The 17,816-nt window shown below is 40.7% G+C and overlaps 1 protein-coding gene and 1 long non-coding RNA gene across 3 annotated transcripts in view; one reads left to right on the top strand and one right to left on the bottom strand.

The window, feature by feature from the left end:
• Positions 1 to 4,867, top strand: part of PREP (prolyl endopeptidase) — a 117,301-nt gene extending 112,434 nt beyond the window's left edge. Inside the window, exons 14-15 of the mRNA XM_032484607.1 lie at positions 914 to 1,070; positions 4,130 to 4,867. Coding sequence (XP_032340498.1) covers positions 914 to 1,070; positions 4,130 to 4,424 — 452 coding nt within the window. The 3' untranslated portion in view covers positions 4,425 to 4,867. The remainder of the gene's footprint in view (positions 1 to 913; positions 1,071 to 4,129) is intronic.
• The window catches only part of LOC116665305, a 102,320-nt gene that overhangs the window by 44,613 nt on the left and 39,891 nt on the right, over positions 1 to 17,816 (bottom strand). The gene's annotated exons all lie outside the window — the stretch shown is intronic.

Genomic DNA, 17,816 nt, shown 5'->3' with positions numbered 1-17,816 from the left:
ATATCTAAAGAACCCATACAACTCAACATCAAAAAAGCAACCCAGTTTACAACTGGGCAGAGGACTGGAATAGACATTTTTCTAAAAACACGCAGATGGCCATCAGACAGGCGAAAAGATGCTCAACATCACTAATAGTCAAGGAAAGGAAAATCAGAATCACAGACACCATCTCACACCTGTCAGTGTGGCTGTTATCAAAAGGACAACAAACATGTTGACAAGGATATGGATCAAAAGTAACCCTCATGCACTGTTGGTGGGAATGTAAACTGGTGTAGCCACTATGGAAAACAGTATGTAGTTTCCTCAAAAAATTAGAACTACTATATGATTCAGCAGTTCCACTGCTGGATATTTTTTTCAAAGAAATCAAAACCACTAATTCAAAAAGATACATGCACTCCTGTGTTCATTAAAGCATTATTCACAATAGCCAAGATACAAAAGCGACCAAATGTTCACTGTGTCCATTGATAAATTAATGGATAAAGATTTGGTGTGTGTGTATGTGTGAGTATTACAGACACAGGGTGGAATATTCTCTTTTAAATTGGGGGTTCCCATATCCCCCTCCTCAGGTTTAGTAATTGGACAGAACTCAGGAACATACTTCTCTTATGTTTACTGGCTCATTATAAAGGACAGAACTCAGGAACAGTCAGATGGAAGAGATGCATAGGATAAGATATATAATGCTTCCCCATTGAGATTCCCTCAGGTGTGCTGGAAGGAGGCAGGAAAGCTTGCGGGCTGTTGGGCAGGTAATTTCTAATGGTTTCATTCTGTGCTCTCAGAAGAAAGGCAACCAGGGTTCTGAAAGCACTTAAGTTTTATTTTGTTCTGTTTTGGTTTTGTTTACGTAGATGTTTAATGAGGAACCACTTTCTCCCTTTTCTATCTTGGTTTTTAGCTGCTTGTGCAAATCAGCGTCCTGACCTCTTTGGTTGTGTTATTGCCCAAGTGGGTGTAATGGACATGCTGAAGTTCCATAAATATACCATTGGTCACGCCTGGACCACCGATTACGGGTGCTCGGACAGCAAACAGCACTTTGAATGGCTCATCAGGTAAGGTTCCCCTATTGACACATCTTTATTTCTAACAGTTTGATATCAGAATACTGAACCTAGTTAAAAGCATAAGTGTTTGACACTCTGTGCCCTTCAGTGTCTGCTATTTATATGTAATTTACTGCAGAAGTAGGGTACCTGTCTGTCTTCCATATTTTGATCCGATCTTTAACAAAAAACAAACTACAAAGATGTGATAGGCAGAATTCTAAAAGGTACCCCTCTTCCCCAGCAAGATTCCTGAGACTCCTCATTCTTCAGTCAACCACTAATCTAGGTACTGCTTTGAAATGACATTGCAGATGAAATTAAGGTTACTGATCAGCTGACTTTAGAATAAGGAGATTATCCTGGGTTATCCTAGTGGCGCCAGTCTAATGACATAAACCTTTAAAGGCAGAGCACTTTCTCTGGCTGGAGTCAGGGAACGTGGCAGAAAGGGAGGTCAGAGAGATTGGGAGCATGGGAAGGGCTCATCCTGGCAGTGCTGCTCTCGAAGGTGGAGGAAGGGGGCCTTCAGGACCTAAGAACACTCACCAATAGCCATCAAAGAAATGGGGACCTCAGTCCTACTGCCACATGGAACTGAATTCTGCCAACAGCCCAAATGAATCTGGAAACCAGTTTTTTTTCTAAAATGCCCCAGTAAGAACCCAGCTAGACGCCTTGATTCCATCGTGTAGAGACCCAGGGCCAGAGAAGCCAGTTGAGCCAACCCAGACTTCTGACTTACAGAACTGTGAGACGAGAAACCTCTGTGTTCTTAAATGCTGCTAAATTTGTGGTTACTGCAACAATCCAAAACTAATTTTTAAAAAAGGTGTCATTATAACTTACATGTATTTTCTAAATGAAGAAATAAGGAAGTAAAGAAGAACATAAGCAAGTACAGTTAGACTTAAACTTCGTGCTCTCAGTATAACCGCGTGTGATGTGAAACTACAGGTTGCGTTCATTGAAGTACTCACATCCCTCAACTACTTGGGTGGTTTTAACACTGAGAAAATGGCAGGCATTGAGATTCTCAAGACTGTGAGCTACACTCCTTTTTGGCTCATCACTCTTTACTTCCCACAAGGAGGGGTTTTGGATTCTCATCAGCAGTATTTCAGAAGTGCCCTTGGAATAGCACGAGAAGCCTGTCTTCTCTGTCGCCTAAAAATTTTCCAATAACTTGTTTCTCAAGTCACGTTTTTCTTTCATTTTACATGCTAGCTCTTTAGAGACTGAATTTTTTTTTAATTGAATACTTTTTAAAACTACTAAATTCTGTTCTATAGAGGGAGGGAAAGTTTACTTTGAAAGCTACTACTTTTAAATTACGCAAATAGCCTCATTGACACATACGGGAAAAAGCTGAATATTTGAAGAAGGTACAGTTCGAATTAACGTAGAGAAAATACACACTTGAAGGGATAAGTCCCATGTACAGTCAGTTGAAAATACTGAGTTAATTGTATATTGAAGGCAACAAAATATTCGATGGAACCTAATAACCTCTAAAATTAAAGCAAAAGGAGAACATTCTAAAATTTTTTGCTCTCAAGCTGTCTGTGATACTATTTGACTTCCGTTTTCCAACCCAGAACTCACAGGACTACTTCCTCTTACCTGCTGTGGAGGGTTCAATTCGGTAGATTAAAGGGTCTATCCTCCACCCCCCAAAAAGGTCTAGATTTCCAAATTTATGAATGGCTGGGATAAATCAAGCCTGAAAGTTTTTTTTCCTGCAGAACTTCTCAGAATCTGTAACGTATAAATGTGGCACATGCATGTTGAAGCAGGGAGAGGTATTAGTAAACAGAACTTTCCAAACTTGTTTTTCCCATAGGACTAGCCTTTAGCTAGAGGGCTGGGGTGGACCCAAAAATGCTATGAAATGAGATCAGAAAACAGATCCGTTGCCACCCTCGTCTTATCAAGTGGGAGATTAACCCCAGAAGGGTTTAGTCTTGGCTTGGTTAACTGAGCAGAAATGTTACTGGTTTTGACTATTTGCCCTCCAAAATAAAACTCTACTAAAACTGTTTATTATATTCATTAATACTGAATGCTTTGAAAAAACATGACATCCATGTTGAGTGAAATGTAAAGAAAATACATCCAGGGATTTCTTTCACTTTACTTATTACCAATCACTGTTTAATTTGACTATCCTAAGGTTCTTAAAAACTGTTTTTGTTAACTGGAAACTTAACCTTGTGCTTCAGAAGGTGCCTTAAAGGTGCCTCCTCTGCTAACTTTCTCACCTTCGGCTAAAGTCGGTTTCTGTCTGCTGGACTGTGAGCCCGCAGGGGGGCAGCAGCCTGCCCCAGGTTCCCCGAGTTTCAGACAGGAAGTTAGTACCACAGAAGACCCAGGTTCTTTGTAGGACTGCCAAGCCAAGCCTGGAATAAAGATTATTTATAGATACTAAACAGGCAGAAAGCTGCTGTCCACTGGATTTCAAGTTCTTCGGCAAAAGAAAGGCTTGCACCTATTATATGCACAATCAGGGGTTTAAAAGGACAGTCAGCAGGATGGGGTAGGGAATTAAGAGGTGCAAACCACTATGTATAAAATACCCTACAAGGATATGGTGTAAAACACAGGGAATAGAGCCAGTATTTTACAATAACTCTAAATGGAGTATGATCTATAAAACCACAGAATCACTATGTTCTGTACCTGAAACTAATATAATATTGTCAATCCACTATACGTCAATTTTAAAAGCTTTTTTCATGTAAAAACAGAAGGACAATCAGTCCACTTTGTAGCAATTAAGTCAGTCTGAAGAATACGAGAACAGTCAACTCAAGGCAGCCAGTGTGCATGTAGTTGGGGTTATTTCAGCAGCCCTGTGAGTTTGTCTCTTACACAGTCATTCAGAGTGGGACTCACATAAATGACACAGCTCCCAACAGCCCTGGCCAGTCCGGGCCCCGACAGTGATGCAGGTGAAGGTGGGCCCGTAAACCACACAGCCCTGTGCCCACCAGCCCCCTTGATTATGCTACTGGACACACAGCTCTGCTGTTTACATCCGGCCTCAGGCAAGTGCCTTTGCCTTTCAGATACTCTCCATTGCACAACGTGAAGTTACCAGAGGCCGACGACACCCAGTACCCGTCCATGCTTCTGCTCACCGCCGACCACGACGACCGCGTGGTCCCGCTCCACTCCCTGAAGTTCATTGCCACCCTTCAGTACATCGTGGGCCGCAGCCGGAAGCAGAACAACCCCCTGCTCATCCACGTGGACACCAAGGCGGGCCACGGGGCCGGGAAGCCCACGGCCAAAGTGATAGAAGAAGTGTCCGACATGTTCGCGTTCATAGCGCGGTGCCTGAACATCGACTGGATTCAGTAACCGGCTCGGCCCACCCTCCTCCAGCCGCAAGACCTCCAGGGCTTTCACGCCGTTAAAGCCGAGAAACCGCTGGGCACGACGCTTCCCCACACGAACACTTCCTGCCCTCGTGGACTGCAGTCGAACAGAACTGCTGCGGGCATTTTATCTTTTCTAGGCTTCTCCTTTTTAGCAGGCCTTTGGCGTTTCTTTTTCCACCCTGTGCAGGCACATGTTTTAAAAAAGGAAAAAAAAGGCATGTTTGGGTAAATAGCTAAGTGGCAGCCAACACATTGTGGGTATTAGATGGCTGGGTTGAGTCGTGGTCAGGCATCCTTCATCTAAAGCAGCTCAGTGAAATGTGCTTCTATAACCATAACCAGGATATCTTTAAATGAATGTGAGAACTGTTCTCATGAAAAAGACTTCTTTGCAACAATAATAAATGTTATTTAAGAGTGGGAGGCTTTATCTCCAGTTCCTCTGTGTTGAGGGGCAAGCCCAGAGTGCAGGCCTTCTGGGTCACGTCCCTTTCCGGTGGGAATAAGCACTTTGCTTTCCACACAAGTTGGTTTCCAAACAGTGAAGTCAGAGGATGTTCGTGCTGTGAAGAGGGGGGTGCGTCCACACCAGCTCCCTCCTTTGTGGCTGATTAGACATATTAACCGCCTGGTCAGCTGATACTTTCACCCAGGGCTCTTCTGGTTTGGATGCCCCCTAAAAATCAATGGACCTGAAACTTCAGATTTTTCACCTATTTGTCTCTCAGTTTGGTGACAGAGTATTCCTGAAATCAGAGTGCCTAGGATATAAAACTAAGAGACCATGTGAGTGAACTCTCCAAACTTACCTTCCAGTCAGGAATTTCAGCATTTGCCAAGCTGTTCTTCCCCTCCACAAACCACTGCCTGGGTGTAGAAATAGTCATGCTTTAAAAACAGTTTTGGTGTCTCCCTTGCCTTAAATCCTTCAGAAGAGGATATATCATTGCTCAAACTATTGTCCATTTAAAAAAATTAAAGCATGTATTTTAACAGCTCATGAAATACTGTTCCTCTGGGCAACAGTTTGGGGAATGCCAATCTAATTTATGAGAAGAAAACAGTTTCTTTGTCTTTCTTCATCAGATATCACAAAAATAATTACTATTTTGTATAAAGTAGTTTAACCTTAAAAAAAATTGTTTAAAAGGTTTCTTCATTACTCTGATAGCTTGTTCTTTTCTAGGTAATTAAGTGCTATTATCCAAATCATCCATATTTGTGCTTTTCTTTAGATCTCTACCTCTCAAACTGTGGTCTAAAATCAGACACACTATTTTTTATCAAGCGTATCACTATATAAAAGCACAAACATGGTTTGGCTTTTCTCGAGTCATGTTTTCAATTGCTGTTGGTTTAAATAAGCACTGTATCTAATGCAGTTGTCATCAGACATAGGGTTCATTATAAGCCCCCTCCCCAACCCCCAGAGAAAAGTGAGCCAGTAGCTAGCAGAGTGCTTACAGAGGCTGACATCACCACCATCTGCCCAGAGAGGTGCTAACACTAACTGCCGTGTAACTGCTGACCAGCAGGGCAGAAAAAGAAATGTATTTGCACAGACAGTCGAAAGGCAGCCCCTATGCTAGATGGGCTGGGTCATTCAAGGTGCAAGCAGCTGAGTTGTACCCATTCAGTCCAGAGCATTTTCATGTTTGCACAGAATCCAGCCATACCTTCCCCCTGAGGTCTCCCACTTAACAGCAGGAAGTGGAAGCACTGTGTATAGAGTCTAGGCTTCCAGGGAAGTCAGTCAGGCCCGGGTTCTGATCCCAACTCTGTAACCTAGTACCTGGTGACCATGAGGAATAAACAATACACTTAGAAGTGCCTAGTGTATAACTGGCCTCCAACTGTGAGTTCTCTTTCCCAAGCTAATTTTCTTTTCTATTTTTTAGACACCATTACTGTGGTATGATTCCTGTACCGTAAACTACATGCATTTCAGATGTACAATTTGATGAATTTTGATAGATATATACACCTGTGAAATCACCGCCATGATCAAGCATTTCTATCACTCCCCAAGAGGTACAAGTTTCGAACTCCTGATATATCCCTTCCCATCTCCTTTACCCCCTGGTTACCGTAAGTTTGTTCTCTGTGTCCAAGCTCATGTTCATATCTAGATTTTAGCTGGACAGCTGAGCCCACAGACTGAAGGTAGCTTTTTTAACCCTAAACATTGGATGACTTGGGGGCTCCTCCCCAGATCTCTTCCCTATCGAAGCCACCCTCCGTCCTGGGCTCTGCCCGTCTGCTGTCTTACGTTGCTTTATGGTGTTTTAAGAAAAAAGCTGCGTACGTTGCCCAGGTGGTTGAACTGCCTTGTTACAGGGCTTTGCTGAACACGCCACAGAGCATTTGCTACCTTAGTAAGATAACGTCACATGTATGATGTTTAATGTGTACACGTCTGGAATATTGTAAAATTTTTAAATTAGTCATGTTTCCTCATACTCCCACTAAAGCTCAGGCAGTTACACACAGATGATGCTGCTAGTATGAAAGGTTGAATTTCAGCTGAGAAAGCCTGTCACCAGTCTCTCCGTATTTACCAGATAAGTTTACCCGCCTCAGGGAGTTCCCCAGGGCAGACCACATAGCCAGTGCCCAGAGGGGCTACAAAGCCTCAAAGATGAGTTAAGGCCAAGCTGGAAAGCTGTGAGGGGGGCTGTGAAAAAGCCACGGTCAGACTCTAAGGAGTAGTCAGGCAGGCCAGTGGGATGAGGGCTGAGGCCAATGAATAAGGAACATTTAGCCGTATTTGCATCTATTCATGCTCTAGGGGCTGGGAGTGCAACGAGAAAAAGTCCTGCCCTGATGGAGTTGGCACTCCAGGGGGAGGAGACAGATGATGAACGCTGCTCAGTCCCCTGTGTTCTGATCACTCTGTGTGTGTGGATATGTTTGTCCTCATGCAGCCTTATCAACCATGTGCTATCCTCACCCCCATCTGCAAAGGCCCAAGCTCCCCAGCCAGGAAGTAAGCAGGCGGGGCAGTAACCCTGATAGCTGGACCCTCGACACTGCTCTCTTACCCACTAGTCTAGTAAGAAGATAAAAGCAAGAAGGTTCAAGATGGTGACGTAGGAGGGTCCTGAACTCACTCCTTCCATGGACACACCTGACAGCTGCATACAGAACAACATCCTGAGACAGAGCCACAAACCAGACAGCAGCTCCTACACCTCAGGTGAATGAGAGGAAAGCCACGTCAGACGTGGGTAGGAGAGGCTGAGACACTGGCCATACGCCCCAGCCCTGGCCAGGCCACCGCAGTCAGGAGGGAACCCACAACCCCCAGCTGCTCCCTGACGAGCGAAAGGTTTGGACCCCATGTGAAGCACCCCAACTTTTAGAAGACTTGTATCTAAAAGACAAACGTCTAAAACATTTATCTTTGAAAGTCAACAAGGCTTGCGTGCATGAGACCCACAGTCTACAGTGAAGGAGAAACTTTGTTTCGTTTTGTGCTCTCTGGTCACATTTATAATTTGAAAAACAAAATTCTAATATAGAAAATTTTGGGGTTTTTTTTTTAGACCTACTCTCTTAGCAACTTTCAGATATACAATACAGTATTAACCAACTACAGTCACCATGCTGTACGTTATATCCCCATGACTTATTTATAATTGGAAGTTTGCACCTTTTGACCACCTCCACCCATTTTGCCCAGCCAGAGACAGTTCTTAAAGGGCTCACGTGGACTCAGCTGGCTTCCCCCTGCAGGCCCAGTGGAGAGGCAGCCACCAGCAAAGCGCCTGGTCTTTCTGTGAAAGACACCTGTGTGCTTACCTTAAAGCTGTGGCCTGAGGGGCAGGACTCTAATTTAACACACATCTAGAAGCCTACTGGAATACTCTCCAAAGACCACAGAGCTGGTGGGGCCATCTTCACACTCTCCCCTCTGCCTGGCTCCAGGTCACCATTATGGTGACCTTGTGCACACATATGGTGCCCTGGTTTTCGTGGCTGCCACCCAGGGGACACCCCTTGATCACCTGGCTCTAGTGGCCAGTAGGTGCCATAGGACTGTAGCAAATAAAGAACAGTTCTCATCTGGCTCCCCACCCCAGGGCACAGCACAGAGACAGCACAATGAAATGCACCCCAAGACTTTCTGTGAATGAGGTCTATTTCCGCAGCGTCTATTGCCTGGGGGGCAAGCTTTTAGTCAAACACACCTAAGGGCCCACTGTAATCCTCTCCAGAGATCAGGAAGGCCAGTGGGTGTCGTCACCATCTCCCTCCGTCCTGCCCCAGCTCACCAGTGTCTCCAGGAAAGGAGACTGTCCACGTCTGCTGCCCCGACTTTTGTGGCAGTGCCACATCCCTGACCCTGGTGGCCCCCAGGGCTTGTGTTCATGGGACTTGTGTTCATATGTTAATGAGACAGCAAACAAAGGAACAGTTCTTAACTGGCTATTACCTCAGGGCTCAGTGCAGAGAGAGGAGACAGAAATGCCCATCTCCCAGTCTGGCCTTAAAAGAGCTATATTTGCACACTTGAAAAGCTGCTGCCTAAGGGTCTGGCTTCCAACCAGCCTGAATCTAGGTGCTAACTGAGATCTTCCCCTTTGGGACCCTGAGAGATCTTTGCACACCCTCAACTCCCAGAAGCCACTAAGAATACAGTCAGCTGTAAATCATGAAGGTTTGAGACAACCAAGAGCTAGAGGAAGGTCAAACAATAAGGTTCATCTCCTACATAAGGTCCCTTCTTCAAGACTGGGAGAGGTGGCTGTTTTAGCTAATGCATAGAAAAACAGAATGTCAAGGAAAATGAAGGAACAAAGGAATATGTTCCAAACAAAAGAACAAGGTATTCAACTGGAAACTTCAAGAGGGAACCACAGCGTGATGGTAGGAGGGGCGTGCTCACAATATAATTGGGCCCCATACCTGCCCCCCCCAGGTGGGCAACCCACAAGCTGAAGAATGATTAAGTCGCAGAAGCCCTCCCACAGGAATAAGAGTTCTAAGTCCCATGTCAGGCTCTCCAGCCCAGGGTTCCAGCACTAGGAGGAGGAGGAGACCCCAGGACATCTGGTTTTGAAGACCAGTGGGGCTGGACTCCAAGAGCCCCACTGGACTCAGGGAAACAGACTTCACTCTCTTGGGAAGTGTACACAGAATCTCGCATGTGCCAAGTCCAAGGGCAGAGGCAGTGATATCACAGGAACCTGGGCCAGACCTGCCTGCTAGTTTTGGAAGGTCTCCTGAGGAGGTAGGGGACGGCTGCGGCTCACCCAGGGGACGTAAAAGCTGGTGGTGGACATTCTGGGAGTATTCATCTACATGAGCTTTCCTGGAGGCTGACATCTTGATTGGATCGTTAGCACCAAGACCTAGCCCCACCCAACAGCCTGTAGGGAAGCCTCAGGCCGAACAACATACTGGGTGGGAACACAGCCCCATCTGTCAGCAGACTTCCTGAGCCAAAGGCCTCTAGACACAGCCCTACCCACCAGAGGTCCAGGACCAAGCTTTACCCAGCAGTGGCAGACACTGACTCCTCCTGCCAGAAAACCTGCATAAGCCTCTAGTCCAGCCTCATCCACCAGGGGCCAGATACCAGAAATAAGAAAACAATAATCCTGAAGCCTGTGGAAGGAATCCACAAAGGCCAGACTCTACACTGGGACCAGCTGGACCCTGGCCCTTGGGTGACAAGAGAGGAGTGTACTGCTGGGATGCATAGGACATCTCCCACAGAAGACCACTTCTTCAAGGTTCAGAAACATAACCTACCTAAAACATAATCTACCTAAAAATACAAATAGAAATATGAGGTGGCAGAAGAATATCTTCCAGGCCAAGGCACAAGATAAAATCCCAGAAGAAGAAATAAGTGATGAGGAGATAGGCAGTTTATCCAAGAAACAGTTCAGATAACTCAAGAGGAGTATAGATGCTCAAAGCAAAGTTTTTAGCAAAGAGGTGGAAAATATAAAGAATACCCAAACAGAGTTGAATAAAATTACTAAAATGAACAGTACACTAGAAGGAATCAACAGACTAAATGAGGCAGAAGAACAGATCAGAAAGCTAGAAGACAGACTAGTGGAAATCAGTACTGCATAACAGAAAAAAGAATGAGAAGAAATGAGGATAGTTTAAGAGAACCCTGGGACAACATGAAGCACACTAATACTCACATTATAGGGGTCCCAGAAAGAAAGGACCTGAGAACATTTTTGGAGAGATAGTAACTGAAATCTTCAACTTGGGAAAGGAAACAGCCACCCAAATCCAGGAAGCACAGAGTTCCACACAGGATCAACCCAAAGAGGAACACACCAAGGCACACAGTCATCAAATGGACAAAAATTAAGGATAAGGAGAAAATATTAAAATTAGCAAGAGAAAAGCAACAAATAATATATAAGGGGACTCCCGTAAGGTTATCAGCTGATTTTTCAGCAGAAACTCTACAGGCCAGAAGAGAGTGGCACTGATATATTCAAAGTGATGAAAGGGAAAAGCTTACAACCAAGAATACTATATCCAGCAAGGCTCTCATTCAGAATTGATGAAGAAATCAAAAGCTTCACAGATGAACAAAAGCTGAAAGAATTCAGCACAACCAAACCAGCTTTACAAAAAATGTTAAACAAGCTTCTCATCATCAAACCATAAGGAAAGAGAACATAAAGAAGAAAGAGAAAAAAGACTGCAAAAACAAACCCAAAATAATTAACAAAATGGCAATAAGAACATATGTGTCAATAATTACCTTAAATGTAAATGCACTGAACACTCCAACCAAAAGACTGACTGGCCAAATGGATACAAAAACAAGACTCATATCTGCTGTCTACAAGAGACCCACTTCAGAGCTAGAGACACATGCAGCCTAAAGGAGATAGACAAAGATATTCCATTCAAATGGAAACCAAAAGAAAGCTGTAGTAGCAATACTTATATCAGACAAAATAGATTTTAAAATAAAGACTATGCCCACTCTCAGAACTTCTATTCAACATAGTCTTGGAAGTCCTAGCCACAGCAATCAGGCAAGAAAAAGAGACAAAAGGAATCCAAATTGGAAGAAAAGAGGTAAATTGTCACTACATGTGGATGACATGATACTATATATAGAAAACCCTAAAAGCTCCACATGAAAACTACTGGACCTGATAAAAGAATTCAGCAAGGTAGCAGGATACAAGATTAACATACAGAAATCTGTTGCCTTTCTTTAACAACAAAATAGCAGGAAAAGAAACTAAAGAAACAATCCCTTTTAAAATCACATCCAAAACAATAAAATTCTCAGGAATAAATCTGACCACAGAGGTGAAAGACTTATACATGGAGAACTACAAAACACTGGCTAAGGAAATAAAAGATGGTTTAAAGAAATGGAAAGATATCCCATGCTCTTGGATTGGAAAAATCAGTATTGTTAAAATGGCCATACTGCCCAAGACAATCTACAGATTTAATGAGAAGCCCATCAAATTACCTATGACATATTTCATAGGACTAGAACAAATAATCCTAAAATTTATATGGAATCACAAAAGACCCAGAATTGCCAAAGCAATACTGAAGGAAAAAGATGATGCTGGAGGACTAACCCTCCGAGATTTCAGACAATACTACAGAGCTACAGTAATCAAAACAGCATGGTATTGGAATAAAAACAGATATATGGATCAACAGAACAGAATAGAGAGCCCAGAAATAAACCCACAGACCTACAGTCAATTAATCTGTGACAAAGGAGGCAATATACAAGTCTCGTCAACAAGTGGTGTTGGGAAAACTAGACAGCAGCATGTACATCAGTGAAGTTAAAACACTTCCTTACACTATGCACAAAAATAAACTCAAAATGGCTTATAAAAACTTAAATATAAGATGACACAATAAACCTAGAAGAAAACATAGGCAAGATATTATCTGACATAATCTTAGCAATGTTCTCCTAGGGCAGTCTACCCAAGCAATAGAAATAAAAACAAAAATTAACAAATAGGACCTAATTAAACTTACAAGCTTTTGCACAGCAAAGGAAACCATAAGCAAAACAACAACCTACGGAATGGGAGAAAATATTTGCAAAAGATGAGACTGACAAGAGCTTATATATATAAACAGCTCATACAACTTAATAAGAAAAAAATGATCCAATCCAAAAATGTGCAGAAGACCTAAACAAGCAATTCTCCAATAAAGACATACAATGGCCAACAGGCACATGAAAAAAATGCTCAGTATTGCTGATTATCAGAGAAATGCAAATCAAAACTATAATGAGTTATCACCTCACACCAGGCAGAATGGCCATCATTAAAAAGTCCACAAATGATAAATGCTGAAGAGGGAGTGGCAAAAAGGGAACCGTCCTACAATGTTGGCAGAAATGTAGTTTGTTGCCATTATGGAAGACTGTTGGGATTCCTCAAAAAAACTAAAAATAGATCCAACAATTCTACTCCTGGGTATATATCCAGAGGGAACTCTAATTCAAAAATGCACCCCTCTGGTCATAACAGCACTATATACAATAGCCAAGACATGGAAGCAACCTAAATGTCCATCGACAGCTGACTGGGTAAAGAAGCTGTGGTGTATTTATATAATGGAATACTACTCAACCATAAAAACTAATAAAATAATGCCATTTGGAACAAGAATGATGATCTCTAGGTCCATCCATTTGTAAGTGAAGTAAGCCAAAAAGAGAAAGAAAAATACCATATGATATCACTCATATGTGGAATGTAAAAAAAAAGAGGACACTAATGAACTCAACTGCAAAACAGAAGCAGACTCACAGACATAGTAAACAATCTTATGGCTCCCAAGGGAAAGGGGGTGGGAAGGGATAAATTTGAGAGTTTGAGATTTGGAGATGTTAGCCACTATATATAAAAATAGATTTTAAAAAACCAAATTTCTGATGTATAGCACAGGGAACTATATTCAATATCTTGTAATAACCTTTAATGAAAAACACTATGAAAACAAATACATGTATGTATATGCATGACTGGGACATTGTGCTGTACACCAGAAACTAACACATTGTAACTGACTATACTTCAATTAAAAAATAAAATAAAATAGAGACTGTTACAAGAGACAAAGAAGGACACTACATAATGCTTACAGGATCAATCCAAGAAGAGGATATAATAATTGTAAATATATATACATCCAATATAGGAGCACCGCAATATATAAGGCAATTGTTAACAGGCATAAAAGGAGAAGTCGATAACACAATAATAGTGGGGGACTTTAACACCCCACTTACATCAATGGACAGATCATCCAGACAGAAGGTAATACAGGCCCTAAATAACACATTAGACCAGATGGATTAATTGGTGTCTATAGAGTATTCCATCTGAAAAGCAACAGAACACACACTCTTCCCAAGTGCACATGGAATATTCCCCAGAATCGACCACATGCTGGCCCACAAAAGCTAGCCTCAGTAAATTTAAGAAAATTTAAATTGTACCAAGGATCTTTTCTGACCATGACACTTTAAGGTTAGAAATCAACTGTAAGAAAAAAAAAACTGCAAAACCTGTAAACACTTGGAGGCTAAACAATATGCTACTAAACAACCAATGGATCATTGAAGAAATCAAAGAGGAAATCAAAAAATACTTTGAACAAATGAAAACGAAAACACAGCAATCCAAAACCTCTGGGATGCAGCAAAAGCAGTTCTCAGAGGGAGGTTTAGAGATACAAGCCTACCTCAGGAAACAAGGTAAATCTCAAGTAAACAACCTAACCTTACACCTAAAGCAGCTAAAGAGAGAAAAACAAACCAAACCCAAAGTTAGTAGAGGAAAAGAAATCATAAAGATTAGAGCAGAAATAAATGATACAGAGACTGAAAAAATAGAAAAGATCAATGAAACCAAAAGCTGGTTCTTTGAAAAGATAAACAAAATTGATAAACCTTTAGTCAGACTCATCAAGAAAAAAAAAGGGAGAGGGCCCAAATCAGAAATGAAAAAGGAGAAGTTACAACCAACACCACAGGAATACAATGGATCTTAAGAGGCTACTCTGAGCAACTATATGCCAACAAAAAGAACAATGTAGAAGAAATGGACAATTTCTTAGAAAGGTACAATTTGCCAGGACTGAACCAGGAAGAAATAGACAGTATGAACAGACTAGTTACCAGTACTGAAATTGAATCAGTAATTTAAAAACTCCCAACAAAGTCCAGGACCAGATGGCTTCACAGGTAAATTCTACCAAACATTTAGAGAAGAGTTAACACCTATCCTTCTGAAACTACTCCAGAAAACTTCAGAGGAAGGAACACTTCTTTGTTTTTTTTTTTACTTCATGTATTTTGAACCTTTATTATTATTTTTTCCCAATGCAAAGCATTTTAATATGTTGTCAAATATACAGTTATTAGAATTATCTAAATATCTCTTATATAAAACTTGGTATATCACATTAGATGATTCTATAAAAGAATACAAATCACACATTGACAACAACCCCTGCAGTCCTAGAACACCCCTCATCAATAGTACAAATCACAAATACATTTTTAAAAAAGAAAAAAAAACACTGCTTAGACATTTAAACCAAAGTAACTTTGACTAGACTAAATACATTCATTCATCAAGTACAATAAATTTATCATAGTTACTAAGAATACAATTTTAGGTGCAATTTCACATGCTTTCATGTATCTTCCAGTTCAGCTCCCATACTGAAGTGTCTTTGTGCATACACCATTCTTATTTATACGCAGGTGCACCATATGTTATGCTTAAGACTGTTACACTTCATAATCAAACGTGTTAATATATATTGTAAGTGAACACCAGGCCAAAATTTAACCCCAATGATGACAAATTTTAACAGTTAAAAATACTTTAAAGTATATTCTAATTTGTCTAATTGCATGAATATTATTTCCTCTTACTAGACACTACTAAAATAAGTAATAAGAATTTAAATATTAACTTCAAAGGAATGGAGACTCCAACCTTCCTAAAATATTAACAAGCATTTTAAGTAACAATACAGTCATTTTGTAAACCAAAAAGTAATTTCATATTCATTGCCAAATTTAAAATGCCAGTGATTTGAAGATAGGTTTCAAGCCTAAAGTATTTCTACTAAATTGTAAAATACGATTTTTAAATGTGCAGTAATTTGCTCATGGACATGTAATGAAATGTTTTTCACAGTAATGTTATGTTAAAACACTACTCTAAAGGAACACTTCTAAACTCATTCTACGAGGCCATCATCAGCCTGATACCAAAACCAGACAAACAATCACAAAAAAGGAAAATTACAGGCCAATATCACGTGTGAATATAAATGCAAAAATTCTCAACAAAATACTAACAAATCGACTCCAACAATGCATTAAACCATGATCAAGTGGGATTTATCCCAGGGATGCAGGGATTTTTCAGTATCTGCAAACCAATCAGTGTGATGCACCACATTGACAAATTAAAGAATAAAAAACCATATGATCATCTCAAAAGATGCAGAAAAAGCTGTTGATAAAATTCAACATCCATTTATGATAAAAACTCTCCAGAAAGTGGCCATGAACAGGACATACCTCAACATAATAAAGGCCATATATGACAAACCCACAGGTAACATCATAATTAATGGGGAAAAACTGAAAGCATTTCCTCTATGATCAGAAATAAGACAAGGATGCCCACTCTCACCACTTTTATCCAACATAGTTTTGGAAGTCCTAGCCATAGCAATCAGAGGAGAAAAAGAAAGAAAAGGAATCCAAATTGGAAATAAAGAAGTAAAACTATCACTGTTCGCAGATGACATAATAGTATACATAGAAAACCCTAAAGTAGCAACCAGAAAACTACTAAAACTCATCAGTGAGTTTGGTAAAGTTGCAGGACACAAAATTAATATGCAGAAATAAGTTGCATTTCTATACACTAACAATGACATAGCAGAAAAAGAAATTAAGGAAACAATACCATTTACATTGCACCAAAAAGAATAAAATACCTAGGAATAAACTTACCCAAGGAGGCAAAAGACCTGTACTTCAAGAACTATAAGACACTGATGAAAAGAAATTGAAGATGACATAAACAAATGGAAAGATATACCGTGTTCTTGATTGGAAGAATCAATACTATTAAAATGACCATACTACCCAAGACGATATACAGATTCAGTGCAATCCCTACCAAATCACCAATGACATTTTTCACAGAGCTGGAACAAAAAAATGTAAAAATTTATATGGAAACACAAAAGACCAAGAATAGCCAAAACAATCCTAAAAAAGAACAGACCTGAGGGAATCACACTCCCTGACTTCAGACTATACTACAAATCAAAACAGTATGGTACTGGCACACACACACAAAAAAAAATCAACAGAACAGGATAGAAAGTCCAGAAATAAACCCACACACTTATGGTTAATTTATCTATGACAAAGGAGGCAAGACTATATAATGGAGAAAGGACAGTCTCTTCAATAAGTGGTGCTGGGAAAACTGGACAGCTACCTGTAAAAGACTGAAATTAGAACATTCTCTAACACCATATACAAAAATAAACTCAAAATGGATTAAAGACCTAAATGTAAGACCAGATACTATAAAACTCCTAGAGGAAAACAGGCAGAACACTCCTGGACATAAATCACAGCAATGTATTTTTTGAACAAGCTTCTAGAGTAATGGAAATAAAAGCAAAAATAAACAAATGGGGTCTAATTAAAGTTAAGAGCTTTTGCACAGCTAAGGATACCACCAACAAAAAGAAAAGACAATCTACAGAATGGGAGAAAATATTTGCAAATGATGCAACTGACAAGGGACTAATTTTGAAAATAAAAAAACAGCTCATAAACCTTAATATCAGAACAAAAAACAACCTAATAAAAAAAATGGGCAGAAGACCTAAACAGACATCTCTCCAAAGAAGACAGACAGACGGCCAGCAACTACATGAAAAGATGTCAACATCACTAATTGTTAGAGAAATGCAACTCAAAACTACAATGAGATTATCACCTCACACCAGCCAGAATGGCCATCATTTAAAAGTCCACAAACGATAATGCTGCAGAGGGTGTGGAGAAAAAGGAACCCTCTTCACTGTTGGTGGGAATGTAAATTGGTGCAGCCACTATGGAGGACAGTATAAAGGTTCCTTAAAAACTAAAAATAGACTTACCACATGATCCAGCAATCCCACTCCTGGGCATATACCCAGAGAAAAATATAATTCAAAAAGACACATGCACCCCCATGTTCACAGCAGCACTATCTATATACAATAGCCAAGACATGGAAACAACCTAAACGTCCATCAACAGATGACTGGATAAAGAAGTTGTGGTATATTTATA

Source organism: Camelus ferus, chromosome 8 (genome assembly GCF_009834535.1).
Source record: "Camelus ferus isolate YT-003-E chromosome 8, BCGSAC_Cfer_1.0, whole genome shotgun sequence".
Lineage (NCBI taxonomy): Eukaryota > Metazoa > Chordata > Mammalia > Artiodactyla > Camelidae > Camelus > Camelus ferus.
The sequence above is the reverse complement of the archived record's forward strand: the minus strand, read 5'-3'. Positions and strand labels throughout refer to the sequence as shown.